The following is an 18,300-nucleotide window of genomic DNA, read 5'->3' on the forward strand; positions in this document are numbered from 1 at the left end:
TTTGTTAAAATAAGTTAAAGAGAATTTATAAATGTTAGATAATTTATCAGGTTCACAAAGGTCAAAAAAGTTTATATAAATTTTTTCCGATATCATTTGTGTAACTTATTTAACTAAGTTTAAGGAAATTATAAAAAAAATATAAAATCACTTGGCAAATGCTAAAATAAGAAAGTAAAAGTAAATTTTATATTAAAATGCATAAAAACACTATTGAATATATATATATATATATATATATATAGTTATAATTAATTATGTATAAGTAAATTATGATTACTATATACAGTTGAATCGTCATTTAATTTAAGGAAAAAATATCAAAATTAAATAACATGCAAGCAAATCGACTGGGTCAGGGTAGGAACTGTGGAATCGATTCAGGCAAATCCCCTGTGGGCTGTGGACTGTGGCTGTCAGTGTCTGATTTTCATGTTATACTCAAAATGGCGACATCATGGAATGGAAACGATTAGATTTCCAGAACTTGCCACTAATTGCGTATAACTATTCATTAAATTAAAAATGGTTTTGCAATTTTATCTTAATAAGAAATTTAATATTAGTTTTATTTTTCTTATTTTATAAATAAATAAAATAAGAAAAAGGATGAATTGGTATTTAGGTAAATTTCATAATTTAATATGTGAGAGATAATAGATAAGTTTGTAAAATAGAAAAATATTTTAAACTTTGAAATTTAATATTAAGTTGATTTTTAAAAAATATAATTTATTATTAAATTAATCATTAAACATTAAAACTTAATAATAAAATAATATCATAAATTTAATAACAAAATTAATATATCATAATATATTTAAGAAACTAAATTTAAAATTTTCAATTAGAACACCACCAATATCCGGTACTATTATTTGAATTGATAGAATGTTACTAATAATATTAAAAGTATAAATAAATATTATGAAATTGAAAAGCTGATCCTCTATTAGTGTACCTAAAAAGAAGGCGAATTAAAGACAGAGACTATTGTTTTGGTGGTGAGGGAGAAGATGTATGTTTAAAATGGCGACATTATCTTTCCTTTCCGAGGAGCAGAAGCGACCTATAATTATAAAAGTGGCATAGCATAACGTAACAATGTTGTCATATGGTTGCCACATTCGACATCTCTCTGTCTTAAATTCCACTCGCCTCCGACAACATTCTTCTTCAATCGCTAAGACAGCAATGGGTTCTCTCTCTGCTCTCTACCAACCTATCCAATATCCCACTGCTCGCAGAGACGACTCCGTCCTTGACGACTTCCACGGCGTCAAGATTGCTGATCCTTACCGATGGTAGGGAACGGAGCTCCAATAGTATATTTTCATTTGGTTTTAGTAACAACTAACTAACTAAAGTGAAAGGAGTCTAGTTCAGTTGGTTGAGCTATTGTCAACATGACACTTTCTTCGATTCTTACTTACAAGTGCTTGTGTTTGTGTTTTGTTAGGCTGGAGAATCCGGAGGCAGAGGAAGTGAAAGAGTTCGTGCAGAAACAGGTTGCGCTGACGGATTCGGTGCTGCAGAGGTGCGACTGTAGGCCCAAACTGGCCGAGAAGATAACCAAGTTGTTTGATAATCCTCGTTACAACGCTCCTTTCAGACGAGGCGATAATAAGTATTTTTACTTCCACAACACGGGGCTTCAGGCGCAGAGCGTGCTCTATGTGCAGGACACTCTGGAGGCTGAGGCTGAGGTTTTGCTCGACCCAAATGCCCTCAGTGAAGATGGCACTGTCTCACTCAACACGCTATCCGTTAGCAAAGACGCTGAGTTTTTGGCTTATGGACTTAGTTCCAGCGGCAGTGACTGGGTCACAATAAACTTGATGCGTATTCGGGACAAGACTGTCCAGCCTGACACTTTATCTTGGGTTAGTTAGAGAATGAATCAATGTTCAATGACTTAACTGAATGGAATTCAAATCAAAATAATGCTAATGCTTCATGTTTCAGGTCAAGTTTTCCTCTATTAGTTGGACGCATGATACCAAAGGTTTCTTTTACAGCCGCTATCCCGCACCAAAGTATGTCGTTCTCTCTATTCTAATCTTCTTTCCAGTACTTTGAAATTTCTCATTTGTGATCTTACACATTCAAAGGGATGATGGTGGGATTCAAAATTTGAGTTCATTACTTTTCTTTGCCAAGTAGGGATGGAGAACTAGTAGATGCTGGGACTGAGACTAATGCAAACCTTTATCATGAGCTCTATTATCATTTTTTGGGTACTGATCAATCACAAGATATTCTGTGTTGGAGGGATCCTGAGAATCCTAAATATATGTTTGGAGGAACTGTTACTGAGGATGGCAAGGTACCTTTTTGTTATTTTGACGCTGTTCTTTTCAAGGTTTTAGTGATATCAATATCATTGATGCTTCATTGTTTAGGCCTTACCATTCATTTTTTTTTTTTTTACAAATGTATATCATATTACCGTGGTATTTTTTTGTTGTTGCTATATTCAAATTGGACTTTTTTAGTCATATCTTAACTTAAAGACCTGGATCTTTAAACTTCACAATATTCTAATTATTGTCAGAAAAAAGGATTATGCAACTTACTGTTATGTAATTTATTTAAATATCTACTTCCATCAGAAAATATACTTCTTTTTTTCTTTCTTGTAATTTGTAGGAACTATGGTTAAATTCATAACATTGCAACTTTGCAAGTTAGACGTGATAGTAAGCTTAGGCATAATATGATTTTCCTTTGTCAAAGGGCATTATTGTGACAAGGCACGGAAATGGTTTTATGTATACGATGTGATTTCAATTTCCGTAAAAAAACTGACTGTTTTTTCATTGATTGTGCAGTATGTTCTTCTCTATATCGAAGAAGGGTGTGATCCAGTTAACAAGCTTTATTACTGTGACTTGTCTGAACTTCCAAACGGGCTGGAAGGTTTTCGGAATGAGAGTTCCCTCCTCCCATTTGTCAAGCTGGTTGATAAATTTGATGGACAATATCAAGCCATTGCAAATGATGACACATTGTTTACATTTTTAACTAACAAAGATGCCCCAAAATATAAACTAGTCCGAGTAGATTTGAAAGAACCAAATGCTTGGACCGATGTTATCCCAGAGTCTGAAAAAGATGTGCTTGAGTCAGCACGTGCTGTAAATGGTAATCAACTGATTGTGAGCTATTTGAGTGATGTGAAATATGTTCTGCAAGTAAGAGACTTGGAAACAGGTTCCTTGCAACATAAGTTACCAATTGACATTGGCACAGTCAGTGAAATTTCTGCACGGCGTGAAGACACTGTGCTTTTCATTGGTTTTACAAGCTTTTTGACTCCTGGAATCATATACCAGTGCGACCTGGGAACACAAACTCCTGACATGAAGATATTTCGTGAGATTGACATCCCTGGGTTTGATCGCTCTGAGTTTCATGTCAATCAGGTAAAAAAGAGTTTCTTTGATGTTGATAAGTTGTTACCATATTTTAAAGTTCACATTATTTGTTTATCTCTTTTAAATGTCATTACTCTGTATGAGTACGACTATTGCAGTCTCTTGGAATCTGTGTTGTGGTTTTATCTGTTTGTTCTATTCTTTAATGTAACTAAACATTTCAGGTTTTTGTGCCTTCTAAAGACGGTACCAAGATTCCAATGTTCATTGTTGCCAGAAAGGATATTGTTTTGGATGGTTCACACCCTTGTCTGTTATATGGATATGGCGGCTTTAACGTCAGTCTTACACCATATTTCAACATCAGTCGCACTGTATTGGCAAGACATTTAGGTGCTGTTTTCTGCATAGCAAATATACGTGGTGGTGGAGAATATGGGGAGGAATGGCATAAATCTGGCTCCCTTGCAAATAAGCAAAACTGCTTTGATGATTTCATTTCAGCAGCTGAATACCTTGTATCTGCTGGTTATACCCAACCCAGAAAGTTATGTATCGAGGGTGGAAGCAATGGTGGACTTCTTGTTGGCGCTTGCATAAATCAGGTATGATTCATTTGCCATTTATTTGGGAGTTGCAACTGGGGCTCTTTGGTTGGTGCTTTTCATGTCTTGTCCTTTGTTAACTGTAATGTGCCTTTTCATTGAGTTTGTGGTATTGATGAACCCCAATTTGTGAACAGAGACCTGATCTTTTTGGTTGTGCCCTGGCTCATGTTGGTGTTATGGACATGTTACGGTTCCACAAATTTACAATAGGTTTGTTTTGATCTGTTTTCTTTACTAAATTGTAATTTTGTTATTGTGTATCATTATTGATTTAGTTTTGTTATTCAGGTCATGCTTGGGCCACAGACTATGGTTGTTCAGAAAAGGAGGAAGAATTTCATTGGCTGATCAAGTATGCTATACCGATCATGAAAAATAAGAATGATGTTTTATATTTTATAAATGCATAATTGTAGTTTCTGCAAGTATTTTATTTTAGTGATGATTTGTATAAAATTGCTTGTAAGTAATGATACTGTGGTGAACATTGGTAACGATGGAATGAGCAGGTTTTGGACAATTAAAATGGATTGATAATTTGTCAGGATGCTTTTAGTGAAAGTGTAGTGGATTGCAGATAGATTGCTCTTAATTTAGATACATAATAGACTCAGGTAAATATTTGTACTCGACCCAGCTCAAAGACATTCATTCCATCGTAAATACCCTTCAGACAAGTACTTTCGACTGCCTTATGACTTATGAGACTATAACTAGTCACCACCTTTGATCCTTGACTATTATTTGCAATCAATGCTTGTTTTGTTTCCCTGTAGTTCAGAAGCTACACGTGCATTTCTTGGTGTAGGAAGCAATTTTGATAGAGATAGTCCCATTAGACCAAAGTCATTACTTTTGTGTATGATTGCAGGGCTTCCTCACTCTTTGTCTTTTGCTAAATAATCAAATATGAAAAAGAAAAAAAAGATAAGTGAGTAAACAATTATCAAAATGATGACAACTAGCCCTTAATAACGAGTGATTTAGTTGTTTGTGTTTATCCACCTTGGTTTATGATTGCTTCTTGAAGCCGAACGTAGCTCAAGCTATTTCCATTTCTAAGGGCTATAACAATTCAGTTGGAGGATTACTAGGTGTATTTTTAACTTTAATATGATTTCATGAGCACATGTAATTTAGATTTCCTTCCTGGTTTATAGTTGAGAATTCTTATTATCACTCAGGAACTTTTTTTCTCATAGTATTGATATGATTTAGGGACTATGTGTGTGAGATATGATTTTGTTTAATACATTGTGCTTAGGTACTCACCATTGCATAACGTCCGGAGACCTTGGGAACAGCATCCCGATCAGTCAATTCAGTACCCATCAACAATGCTATTGACTGCTGATCATGATGATCGTGTTGTGCCATTGCATTCGTTAAAGCTGTTGGCGGTTAGTCTGTTTCTCTTAACTCAAAAGTATTGGTTGGATAAACTTTCCAACTTTGATTTATTGAATTATTTTGCAAACTACAAAATAAGTTGTTACAACTCACAAGCTACCTTCGTTATCAAATCACTATTTGCATAATGAAGATTTTGGTTTCTGCTGCAGCACTCTTTAACATGTAATTCAATTTTACTTTTTATTTCCAGACCCTGCAGTATGTCCTCGTTACCAGCCTTGATAAAAGTCCCCAAACAAACCCAATAATTGGTCGCATTGAATGCAAGGCTGGGCATGGAGCTGGGCGTCCAACACAGAAAATGGTAATCGATTAGCTTCCCTTCTCCATTGTTGATTGTTGTAGTGTCGTTTTTAAGTTAAATAAGTTGTTAACCGCAGATAGATGAAGCTGCCGACCGGTACAGTTTCATGGCCAAAATGTTAGACGCACATTGGATTGAATAGAGGAGCATATTCAAACATAGGGTGGAGGAAGGAAAAACAGAATATTTTTTTTCTGACGGCAAGAGGCTATTTCATTTCTTCCTTTTCCACCCATGAAAGGAAAGGAATTGCATTTGGTGGCCAAGAGGGCATGTCAATTATAAATTTATTTTTTGGGAGGCCAACCTACGTAAGGGATCATAGTGCCATATAAAGTTGGAACACCATTCTGATGTCACTCTTTTATACTATTACTACCCTCTGTTGCAAAATGGTATTTGTATATGCTCCTTAGTTTTATTTGAATCGAGCTAGCTTCCCTTTAACATTCAAGAACTGAATAAAAGGATGCCTCATGCTTTTGCTATGCTGTCGAGACAATTTAATCTTTATACACTACTATTGAAAAACACGGTCATTGAAATCTTTTCCATTCATCTGTGGTTCAATTGGAAAAATTGTATGAATTGAACCTGAACTGATCATGATCCGAATCTGCAGAATAGTCGTTTGAAACCATTGCTTCTGTTATACCAGATGGTAGAGTACCCCCAATATTGATATTGGCCATTGGGTTATAATTTTTCAAGTCAGATAATTGTGGTCGTGACTGACTCGTGGAGTGAGTTTCTCGACCAATGCGAAGGCTTATCTTTGAATATAAATGATACTACTATTTCAGTAATTGAATTGCACTATAAGTCTATAACAATAGTTAAAATATTTAGTGCAATAGGACTGAGTTAATATCTTTTGAGTCATAGTTATTAACATTGGACCAAAGCTGCCAGTTTAAACCGTTTACCGTCAAACGCATGTTAACCACCAGAAAAATAACATTGCTCAATAATCAATAGTGAATTATAAAATGTACTTTCTTTCCGTAAGTAAAACAGATTCCTATTGTCAAATTTTTTCTTAGAAAACTTGTATTTATACTCCAAAAAAATTATACTTCAGACTAAATAAAATAAATTCTTATAATCTCAACATAAACTATTTTTTTAACATGTATCTTTCCAAGATAAATTCTATGCAATCGATTCTGAATAGACCCTAAACCTCAATCATAAAACTATAATAACTTTTGGATTTCTTTCTACGTTGCTCAAGGGCACTAACGTTCGGGGACCGAAATAAAATGCTTGTGCTCTTATCTCTACGAAAAGATACAGTTCTAGGAAATCTTTTACTGCTAGAAGAAAGTAGCTCCAATTGAAGATGCACATGGTGTGTCTATCATTTCATCAGACCACCGTCCACTCCAAAGTCAAGCTACCGGATTGTGTCAGGAAACACTCCATTTTGATGTCTGTGACATCAAGTTGCAAAATTTCAGCTCTGCAACCCAAAATTGATCCAATGCTGCAAAACCAAAGTAATAAATAAGGCACATGCCAATAGGGTAACGTGTTCAAGGCAGCTTCGAAGGAGGGAATACATCTTTTTATCAGTTCCCATAAATTGAAAGCATCGTTAGTCATACCTAGGATGGGTGCATCCAAGATCCTCATGAACAAGTTCCTTGATGCAAGTAAAAACATATTAGATCTTTCAGACTTCCACTAATTAGTGATTACAGATTTCATTGTACATAATGATGACTAAAGGACTGTCTATTATACTAACGTTCAAAGAATAGATTTTGATAAAAATTAATTTTAAACCATTGAATGCAACTCAGATGTGTCTAAATTCAGTTGCAAAATTTAAATTGGAATGTCTATCACGGAAGAAGAAATTGACTGTGTTTACCAAACGGGCACTAATTGGAGTGGAACGTAAGGAGAATAGAGCTCGCGCTAGGTCTTCGCTAGTTATAACCACTCAAAACATAAGACAAAATGGTAGTCAATTATTTGTCCTATGTAATAAATCTTTTCACCCATAAAAAGTACTTATATTGGTTTGGAATTGCTTAACATATATTACTTACCATATTTTCACCATTTATGCCAATAAAATGTAAAAGCCTATGGAGGATGAAGCTGTAAAGTTAGTGGTGTTAAAACTTGAAACCATAAGATTCAGTCACACAAAACTGCTTTTAGAACATGTGATGGCCATTATGAGTTTTTAGTTATGCCTTTTGGGCTTATTAATGCTCCCTCCACATTTCGATCAGCAATGAATGACTTGCTCATACCTCACCTGTGTCAGTTTGTGTTGGTTTTTTTTATGACATTCTTATTTACAGTAAATCTCATTCAGAACACTTACTTCACTTACGCTTGATTTTAGATTTGCTAAAGTCTAATCAATTTTATGCTAAGTTGTCTAAGTGTGTTTTTGCTGTGGAGTCTGTTCGTTATCTTGGCCATATTCTCTCAGCAACATGTGTTAGTCCAGACCAAGAAAAGATTAAACATATCTTAGATTGGCCTGAGCCACAATTTTTACAGGTGGTTTGTTCGCCAATACGCCTCACTTGCCTCTCCTCTCACCGATCTTTTGGGTTCCACTAAATTTACTTGGAGTACAACCACTACAACAACATTTACATAACTTAAAATTAAAAAATACACAAGCCCCACTGTTGTCTCTGTCAGATTTTTCCAAGCGTTTCATCATAGAGACTGATGCTTCTACCCTTGCTATAGGTGCTGTGTTGATTCAAGAGGGCCATCCACTTGCTTTTTTCAATAAAAAGATGAGTTCCCAAATGCAAGTTGCATCTGCCTATATCAAGAAACTCTTTGCTGTCACAGAAGTAGTAAAAAAGTGGCGTCAGTATCTTATCTGGAAACTACTTTGATGACTTCATTTCACCAAATCTGCTGGTTATACCCAACCCAGCAAGTTATGTATAGAGGGTTGAAGCAACGGTGGACTTCTTGTTGGCGTTTGCATAAATCAGGTATGATTCATTTGCCATTTATTTGGGAGTTGCAACTGGAGCTCTCCGGTTGGTGCTTTTCTTGTCTGGTACTTTGTAAATTGTAATGTGCCTTTTTTGTTGAGTTTGTGGTATTTATGACCCTCAATTTGTGAACAGAGACCTGATCTTTTTGGTTGTGCCCTGGCTCATGTTGGTGTCATGGACATGTTACGGTTCCACAAATTTGCAATAGGTTTGTTTTGATCTGTTTTCTTTACTAAATTGTTCTTTTGTTAACGTGTATCATTATTGATTTAGTTTGCTCATTCGGGTCATGCTTGGACCACAGATTATGGTTGTTCAAACAAGGAGGAAGAATTTCATTGGCTGGTCAAGTATGTTAACTCGATCATGAAATATAAGAATGATGTTTTATATTTTATAAATGCATAATTGTAGTTTCTACAAGTATTTAATTTTAGTGATGATTTGTATAGAATTGTGTGTAAGTAATGATACTGGGGTGAACATTGATAACCATGGAATGAGCAGGTTTTGGACAATTAAAAGGGATTGGTAATTTGTCAGTATACTTTTAGTGAAAGTGTAATGGGTGGACATGGATTACGGATAGATTGCTCTTAATTTTGATACATAATAGACTCGTGAATAGGTAAATATTTGTACTCAACCCAGCTCAAACACGTTCATTCCATCGTAAACACATTCAAGTTATATCCTTTTCTAAGAGCTATAACAACAATTCAGTTGGAGGATTGCTAGGCGTAGTTTTAACTCTAATATATGATTTCATGAGCACGTGTAATTTAGATTTCCTTCCTGGTTTATAGTTGAGAATTCTCATTATCACTCAGGAACTTTTTTTCCCATAGTGTTTATTTAGGGACTATTTGTGTGTGATATGATTTTCTTTAATACATTGTGTTTATTTAGGTACTCAGCATTGCATAACGTCCAGAGACCTTGGGAACAATATCCTAATCAGTCAATTCAGTACCCATCAACAATGCTGTTGACTGCTGATCATGATGATCGTGTTGTGCCATTGCATTCATTAGAGCTATTGGCGGTTAGTCCGATTCTCTTAACTTTCTAACTTAGATTTATTGAATTAATTTTGCAAACTACAAACTAAGTTGTTGCAACTCAGAAGCTACTTTAGTTAGCAAATCATGATTTGCATAATGAAGATTTTTGGTTTGGTTTCTGCTGCAGCACTCTTTAACATGTTATTCCTTTTTTGTTTTATTTTTCCCCCGACCCTGCAGTATGCCCTTGTTACAAGCCTTGATGCTTTTTGCTATATTGTCGAGACAATTTAATCTTTAAACATTACTATTGAAAAAATGGTCATTGAACACTTTTCCATTCATACGTGGTTCAATTGGAAAAATTGTACGAATTGAACCTGAACTGATCATGATCCGAATCTGCAAACTAGTAGTTTGAAATCATTGCTTCTGTTATACCAGTGGGTCGAGTACCAGCAATCTTGATAATAGCCATTGGGGTATAATTTGTCGAGTGTTTTATGACCATGTTTCAGATAGTTGTGGTCGTGACTATCTCGACCAATGCGAAAGCTTATCTTTGAATATAAATGATACTACTATTTCAGTAATTGAATTACAATATAAGTCTATAACAATAGTTATAATATTTGGTGCAATAGGACTGAGTAATATCGTTTAAATCATAGTTAATAACATGGACCAAAGCCGCCAGTTTGATTGGAAACCGTTTACTGTCAAACGCTTGTTATGTGTTAACCACCAGAAGAATTAAATTGCTCAATAATAGTCAAGTATAATAATGAAAATTATATTTTAGACCAAAATAAAATAAATTCTTTTAATCTCAACATAAATTATTTTAGGATTTCTTTCTACGTTGCTCAAGGGCACTAACTTATGGGGACCGAAATAAAATACTTGTCCTCTTGTCTCTACGAAAAGATACAGTTCTACGAAATCTTTTACTACTAGAAGAAAGCAGCTCCAGTTGAAGATGCACATGGAGTCTATCATTTCATCAGACCACTGTCCACTCCAAAGTCAAGCAACCAGATTTAAAACCGGATTATGTCAGGAAACACTCCATTTTGATGTCTGTGACATCAAGTTGCAAAATTTCAGCTCTGCAACCCAAAATTGATCCAATGCTGCAAAACCAAAGTAGTAAATAAGGCACATGCCAATAAGGTAACGTGTTCAAGACAGTATCGGGGGAGGGAATACATCTTTTTATCTGTTCCCATAAATTGAAAGCATCATTTATCATACCTAGGATGGGTGCGTCCAAGATCCCCATGAACAAATTCCTTGATGTAGGTCCCAGCCTGTACAAGTACAAGCATATTAGATCTTTCAGACTTCCACTAACTAGTAATTACAGATTTCGTTGTACATAATGACTTAAGGACCGTCTATTATAACATTCAATAGAATAGATTTTGATAAAATTAATTTTAAACCATTCAATGCAATTCGGATGTGTCTAAATCCAGTCGCAAAATTTAAATTGGAATGTCTATAACGGAAGAAGAAATTGACTGTGTTTACTACACTGGTACTAATTGAAGTGGATCGTAAGGAGAATAGAGCTCGTGCTAGGTCTTGACTAGTTTTAACCACTCAAACCTCAAGACAAAATGGTAGTCAATTACTTGTCCTATGTAATAAATCTTTTCACCCATAAAAAGTACTTATATCGGTTTGGAATGCTTGACAAATATTATTTACCATATTTTCACCATTCATTGCCAATAAAATGTAAAAGCCTGTGGGGCATGGAGCTGTAAAGTTAGTGGTGTTAAAACTTAAAACCATAAGATTCAGTCACTGTGAAACTTTATATATGTAAGAGATAATACAAGACAATACCTGTGTACATAGGTGCAAAAGAAAATATTGGGAACTTCCCGCAATTGTCTCTGTTTTCATCCTAAGATTTGAGAAACAGCAAGGGATGGTGAAATTTCAGTTACTAGTCAGAATTTCATAGTGAACATGGCATATAACAATCAATAAATGGAAGAACCCTACCAATGAATAATCTTTTCCCGCTCTAAAGGACTGCGACGATGTAGCACCCTTATAGGAGTCCTCTGCAAAACTTTCTGCTCAAAAGAAAAGAAAAATTTGTTGCTCCCACAGTTACAAATTAAAATAAAAAGCATTGATTATAAGCAAAACACCCAGTAGAAAATTATCGTGTTTATGAGCATGAACCAAGGAGAAACACAAGTGATAGACTATGGGTGGTGATCCAAGTCTATACAATGAAAAAGAGAGGAAGTTGGAGCAGCAAGAGGGCGAGGTAAGGGGCGGCAATGAATGAACTACATCAAATGGAGGCAGGAGGAATTGGTTAGGACTTAGGAAGGAGCACGATGGGTATAACAGAATGACCAGGTTGCAAATGTTCGTTGGTGTTGATTCCCACCAAAGAAACTTGCTCAAGCTATACCAAACTTTCAAAGGAGTCAAGAAAATGAAATCAATTGTTATGCTTCATTTTCTCATTTGCTAGTTAGTGTCTGCATTTTTTATTAACAATGGATTTCAATCTTATAATTGAAGTTGAAACTTTGAGTGATGCTTTTGTATGTTAAACTTCTCTTACAAAATACAAGTTTGATAACAAGTAATAGACAAGCAGAAAAAGCTCACCAAATCCTTGAGTGAAGAAACACATTGAATATCTTCATCCTTTAGAGGACGAGAAATCCACACCAAAGCAGCATATTGTTTCTACACAATTTTAAGCTTGTAATAGTTAGGATGTATAGATAAAACAATGGATGAAGGAAAGCTGCAAACCAAAAACAAATAAACAAAAGTAACCAGTTAAGAATCAAAATGCAAAACCTGCTTCTCTGCTTCACCTTCACGCATAAGGTTCCATCCATCACTACCAACAAGTTTCAGATTTTTCACCCTAACCTACATGAACATATGATATTATGAATTTAGTCATCATGAAATAAATAAACAACATAGAAACATCACCAATTCAGCTATCACATTACCAGTTTATTCTCCATTTTATTTATCGTTTTCTCTATATCTTTTACAAACAGTTCAGACGGGATATGTCTTCCATTTTGCACCTCAACAAGAAATGGCCTGCCTGGACCCAACATCCGGACCTAGAACAGTTTCATATCAGATAAGTTCATTCATCAATAAACTTTAAAAAGACAAAAACCAAAAATTTTTAGTACATCAATATCTTCTCTGCCTGCAGCATGAAACTTAAAACTATCACCTTGGCAGGCTTGGAGGATGTTTCCACCAATTATTTCCTACAACCAATTGTACACACTTGTTGTCACCTTTCACAATCAACATTAAAAGGAAACATAAAGGACCACAACCATTTGCCAAAATAGACAGTACCTCAACTGATGCTTCTCCCATTCTTTCATCATCAATGATCCAGCGTGTTTGACTCACATTCCGTGAATACTGCCAAGAAAGTAAAGGCATAAAATTTGAATTTGCACAAGATAAATTAACTCATTGTCAATCGTTACCTTGCAAATTGTAGTTACTTATATCCAGAACAAATAAAGGAAATTATATTCCATGCATGAAGAACATTATTTTTTGAGAGGTTTAGTCAATTACAATTTGTTTCAACTATATTTCAAAGTGCAGAAACAAAGTTCAGTTTGCTAAAATCAAAGAAATATTGTCACATAGTTTCTATCCCCAATATGTATATCATGTCATATTACATATCAGAACATTTTAACATGCAAAATTATGAGCGGCATTCGGATAAGGAAATGCAACATTTGTAATGTTTTAAAACATTGCTAGAGGGAAAAACATCTATGCTAAAGAAATTTGATATACGTAATGGCTTCAGAATTTCAGTCCAAATGTCCAATTAGGAAGAGTGGGGGAGGATAACAAATTCATTACCTTTAGGTATCTTCCACCAAAATAGAAAGGCGTCCTGTAGCAACTGTAAGTAAAATGGCAAGGCTCATTTGCCTAAAAAGCAATGAAAACCAAGTTAGCAATAAAATCATATAAAATCTCAATAGATAAAGAACAAAAAGTCAGTACTTTATTTATATTATATAGCCAAACAAAACAAAACATAATTCCTATTGTGAACCCACCATGAAAACTCACAAGGATTTATGGCACATAAATTTAAGAGGTTGCATTCTAACAATCATGAAATCAGCATGAAAGCATAGCAATTTAAATCCACAGTACATTTAGTCATAAAAATGGAGGAGATTTGAGAATTACCTTTTCTAGCAAGAATTTACAGCAGTCAGAGGAATCATTTTCAAGTGTACTGCTAAAAGATCTTTCTCCAACTATGCTTGGCTCACCTATAAAAATAAAAAATAAAATCCAAAATGGTCAATGCAAGGAACTGTAAAATCAAAGGCAGTGTCGACAATGTTACAACCTACAAGGAATGGCCCTCTCAGCATCAATCAATGGTAACTATTGGTTTATTGCAAAGCATGCTTCGACTGAAAAACTAGCATAACTATAATACACATAATTTCTTTTTTGTATGGAACAGAATTTCAAGGGATCCAACAAAGGATCTTTTTCATGGCAGCATTATACTTTAGAAGAGATTAATCATTGTAATAAAAGGAATTCTCAGCACCAGAGATGCCCATTTTAATAGCAGCATAATAAGAAAAATTAACAAATTCATTGGTTTGTCCAGAATTCTAATACAGCCTCACTCAAAGGCATAATACCATATGCAATCAGAAAATATCACAGTTTAATTTGAAGTGCCAAAATTCAAGTCAATCAGATGATATCAGTTTTGAAATGGAAAGACAACACAAAGGGACATGCCTATTTTTCTTCTCTTGCAAGTCTCAGCAGCACAATCGGAAGATTTATCATTCCCTTTTGTGTGAGTATATGTTAAACGAATGCGGAAAGGGCCCATATTTGATTTACATTCCTGCAAAACTAGATTTCCTGTAAAGGGTGATTGGAAAGCAAAACAAATGGAGCAAAAGATAAATGACTGACCAGAAGATTTTGAAGAGGATAGATAAGAGAAAATTTTAAGGCGTCCTTTGTAGAGATGCATCCACTGTGCAAGTTTTCTTGGAACCAAGGTTGGGATCCATATTTGGTTTTCATATAGGAGCTACCAAAAAAAAAAAAAAGAAGAAGAACAGGTTTGGATACATGTATAAGAATAGAAGAAAGATGTGAAATAGAAAATAGTTACCAAAGAAAGTTAACATCATCGATAATGATAGGTGGAATGGAAACTTCAAGGGAAAAGGTATCGAACTGATAGGCTTGTCGTTTAACCATGTCAGCAATGAGAAGAGGGAGATTGTCGTTTTGAACATTAGAATATGTGAACTGCAGAATCCCTAAGCAAAGTGTGCAAAGGCAATCTTGTTGTGTTGCATCGAAGAGGGAAGAGAGGGAGGGAGGAGAAGCATAGACGGGGCCTTGGAGGCCGAAGAGGCGAAAGATGCAGCGAGTGCATACCTGTGAAATAGCAGAAGGTTAGCAGAAGAAGAAGAAGAATTGCAAGCAATGAAGCGAACCCACCCCGTGCGACAATAACTCCTTGACAGCATCGGAAGGCAAAGCCCGCACCATTTGTTCAAACTCCTTTTCACCCAATTCGGCTTCCTTCTCCATTCCTCTTTCCAGTAACCTACTCACTCACTCTGCGGGTTCACTTTTTTTTTTTTTCGATTTTTAAAGTTTAAATAACCAAATTTGTAAGATAACCGGCTCATAAATTACTCCCAAAAGAATAAAAAATTCAAATCTAAGTTTTCAACGGTTAAATAATTTGATAATAAATTAATCCTAAATTTTGGTCAAAATATAACTTATTATCAAATTAACACTTACACATTATAATTTAATAATAAAATAATTTTACAAATTTATAAATAAAACTAATTTATCATATTTATGGATTAACTTTTTATTTTTCATTTTTTAACATCCATTTATTATTGCATCACAATTTTTAGAAATAAATTTGATTATATATCCATTTAAATTAAACCTCTTTTTCTCCTCATTCTACTTTATTTTTTCCATCTATTTTAAGATTTGGTTTGAAAGATAGTTTAGAGAAAGAAAAATAATAATCACATTTTATTCAAATTTATAAAGGGAATTAAACAAGCTTAATAATTAATAATAACAAAAATAAATATTAAATTGACTAAAACATGGAATAAATACCTAACAAGGACATGAATTGACACAAAATTATTTCAACTTAATTATAATCTCAAGTTTGAATCATAAAAATATAATTATGCTAAATACTTACGAAAAAAATTATTATTTAGTATAATAATTCCTTTCAACTTGACCATAAATAATATTTTTTAAAGATATTTATAGTTCTTACCAAAATAGTAGACACTAAAATAAGTATTTATTCTCTTTTAAATATTCCCTCTAAACCATTGAAGTGACATTTGAGTGAAATAGTTTATTAGTCTATTTTAACTATCATCTTGGTAAAACAATTTTGATTGATGATAAAATCATCCAATAATTTATGTTGGCATCAATATTGTCATTGTAATTAGTGTCTACTATTTTTAACTTCATAGATATAAATATATCATCAATCAATATATTATTTCTATGTCATGGTTTTGATACTCATATGTCAAATATTACAAAAGATTAATTATGTTTTCAGTCTTTAGACTTTTTAGGGTTCGTTTAGGATAGTTGCAAGCTTTTGGTTTCAGTTTTCAAATGTAATTTTTAAAACAAAATGTGTTTGACAAAAATTAATTTAAAATTTTTTTTAAATCATTTTCGAAACACTTTTACACTCATTTTTAAAATCAAGAAAAAAAATTATGAATTTGATTTTTAATTTTTAAAAAATACATTTTCAATACTTGACATTTTGTTATCATCATTACCTTCATCACCACCACCAATATCATTTTTGTCATTGTCGCTACCATCATTGTTGTCAATGACATAACTAGCTATCAACACCACCATCATTGGTACTGACATCATCATCACCACCAACATTGCTACCATCACCATTAATGTAACTGTCATCGTCATTGTCACCATCATGATCACCAATACCACTATCACTATCACCATCATCATCACCACCAACATTGCTACCACTACCTCTACCACCATCATTGTTACCACCAACACCACTACCTCTGTAATTGTCCCTACAACTACCACCAACATCGTCGTAACCACTACCACCGCCACTATCATCACTTCCACCATTGTTGCTACTAATATAACCACCACCATCAGTATTACTACCACCACCCTCATTAACATTGCTATCACCATTACCAACAATACCACCTTCATCATCGTTACCAAAACCACCACCATCACCACAGAGCCACCAATTATGCCACCACCAACACCGCTATCACCGTTGTCACCATCATTGTTACCGACATTACTACCACTACCACTAACATTGTCGCTATCATTATCACCACTTGCTGCCACCACCATCGACATTGTCCTCGTCACTATTATCATTGTCACCATAACCACATTGGTATCTCTATCGTAACCGTCACTGCTAACATCATCATCATCACTAATGTTATTATTACTATCACACAAAAAATACTCTTAAATTAATTTTAATACGATATAAAACTTTTAAATTAAGTTTATTTGAAATTAATTATATTTTAAAACTGATTTAAAATGTTTTTGAAACTAAGACTAAAAATTAATTGTTATTTTTAAAAATTTCAAAACTCAGAAACAAAAATCATCCCAAAACAGGACCACGTTTTTACTTTTAGTTTCTAATGAGAAAATTAATTGACTAGGAACTATTTTCTTTTACTATTAATATTTTTAGTCATTCGTTAAGTGTCGCCCTTAATTGATGACACAATGATGGTTGCTGTCAGTGCACATGTTAAATTTTTGCGACAGTTAACACTGCAAATTCTTGGTTGGTTTGTTTAACCGCCAAAATTGTTTCTCATAGGAACAACACCGCGATTGATCTCTATGCTGGTGCAAGCTTTGGGTTGGCGAAATCCTCTCATCTTACTAAAATGACAAAGTTGTTGCACAAGAAAGAAAGGCACTAATAATAATTAGTGAACCTTGGACAAATGAACCTTACTACGATTATCTTGTACGACTAATATATAATCTAATAACATGAAGGAATGGCATTACATGACTTCCGGACAATACTTTTTCAAAAACATAATTACAAGCGGTGCAGAAATCAATAAATTGTGTTATGGCCTTTAAGCAAAGTAATACTCAACATTTTCGACTGCATAATATTCCACAGCCAAAGAATAGCATTAAGATGACCAAAGAGATCAACTCTCAAGTGCATAGTGATCTATCTGAGAACTGCTAACCCCATGTTTGGTTATGCTTCCAATCCTCCCTGACCTGTGTATGTTTTTGGATCCACATTCAATTATTATCGATCTCTTTTACATCTTGGACGTGAATTATATATAGCCAACCGACCAATGCAAGGATAAAAGAATTAAAGCCTATATTTTAGGTCGATCAACAAAAAAATATTTACTATTAATTTTTATAAAATAAAAAGATCACATATATTAAAAAAATACATATATTATCAAAAAGATTTAACAT

At 34.1% G+C, this 18,300-nt stretch overlaps 3 protein-coding genes and 2 long non-coding RNA genes across 5 annotated transcripts; 2 read left to right on the forward strand and 3 right to left on the reverse strand.

Annotated features, from left to right (window-relative positions):
- The first annotated feature begins 997 nt into the window (after positions 1-997).
- Positions 998-6,233, forward strand: LOC114385045 (prolyl endopeptidase-like). Its single transcript, XM_028344983.1, has 11 exons — positions 998-1,304; positions 1,460-1,883; positions 1,966-2,036; positions 2,164-2,326; positions 2,832-3,425; positions 3,602-3,982; positions 4,120-4,195; positions 4,274-4,337; positions 5,250-5,385; positions 5,589-5,702; positions 5,779-6,233. The coding sequence occupies exons 1-11, from the start codon at positions 1,105-1,107 to the stop codon at positions 5,842-5,844; spliced, it is 2,289 nt and encodes a 762-aa protein (XP_028200784.1). The 5' UTR covers positions 998-1,104; the 3' UTR covers positions 5,845-6,233.
- A 660-nt stretch (positions 6,234-6,893) lies between these two features.
- Positions 6,894-7,577, reverse strand: LOC114383519. Its single transcript, XR_003660526.1, has 2 exons — positions 7,310-7,577; positions 6,894-7,188 (listed from the first exon to the last, which is right to left on the reverse strand). It is a non-coding gene; the product is annotated as an uncharacterized LOC114383519 (long non-coding RNA).
- Positions 7,578-7,806: 229 nt separating this feature from the next.
- Positions 7,807-9,869, forward strand: LOC114385507. The gene is made up of 4 exons (XR_003660889.1): positions 7,807-8,680; positions 8,819-8,894; positions 8,991-9,036; positions 9,596-9,869. It is a non-coding gene; the product is annotated as an uncharacterized LOC114385507 (long non-coding RNA).
- A 574-nt stretch (positions 9,870-10,443) lies between these two features.
- Positions 10,444-15,387, reverse strand: LOC114385506 (putative tRNA pseudouridine synthase Pus10). Its single transcript, XM_028345621.1, has 15 exons — positions 15,232-15,387; positions 14,897-15,168; positions 14,692-14,812; positions 14,509-14,620; positions 13,933-14,018; positions 13,594-13,665; positions 13,063-13,131; positions 12,888-12,968; positions 12,693-12,812; positions 12,532-12,606; positions 12,334-12,414; positions 11,707-11,780; positions 11,545-11,605; positions 10,945-11,000; positions 10,444-10,823 (listed from the first exon to the last, which is right to left on the reverse strand). The coding sequence occupies exons 1-15, from the start codon at positions 15,322-15,324 to the stop codon at positions 10,742-10,744; spliced, it is 1,455 nt and encodes a 484-aa protein (XP_028201422.1). The 5' UTR covers positions 15,325-15,387; the 3' UTR covers positions 10,444-10,741.
- Positions 15,388-16,654: 1,267 nt separating this feature from the next.
- Positions 16,655-17,175, reverse strand: LOC114384198 (cell wall protein IFF6-like). The gene is made up of 2 exons (XM_028343852.1): positions 17,085-17,175; positions 16,655-17,010 (listed from the first exon to the last, which is right to left on the reverse strand). The coding sequence occupies exons 1-2, from the start codon at positions 17,173-17,175 to the stop codon at positions 16,655-16,657; spliced, it is 447 nt and encodes a 148-aa protein (XP_028199653.1).
- Between the last annotated feature and the right edge of the window lie 1,125 nt (positions 17,176-18,300).

This window comes from Glycine soja, chromosome 14 (genome assembly GCF_004193775.1).
Source record: "Glycine soja cultivar W05 chromosome 14, ASM419377v2, whole genome shotgun sequence".
In the NCBI taxonomy this organism is placed as follows: Eukaryota; Viridiplantae; Streptophyta; class Magnoliopsida; order Fabales; family Fabaceae; genus Glycine; species Glycine soja.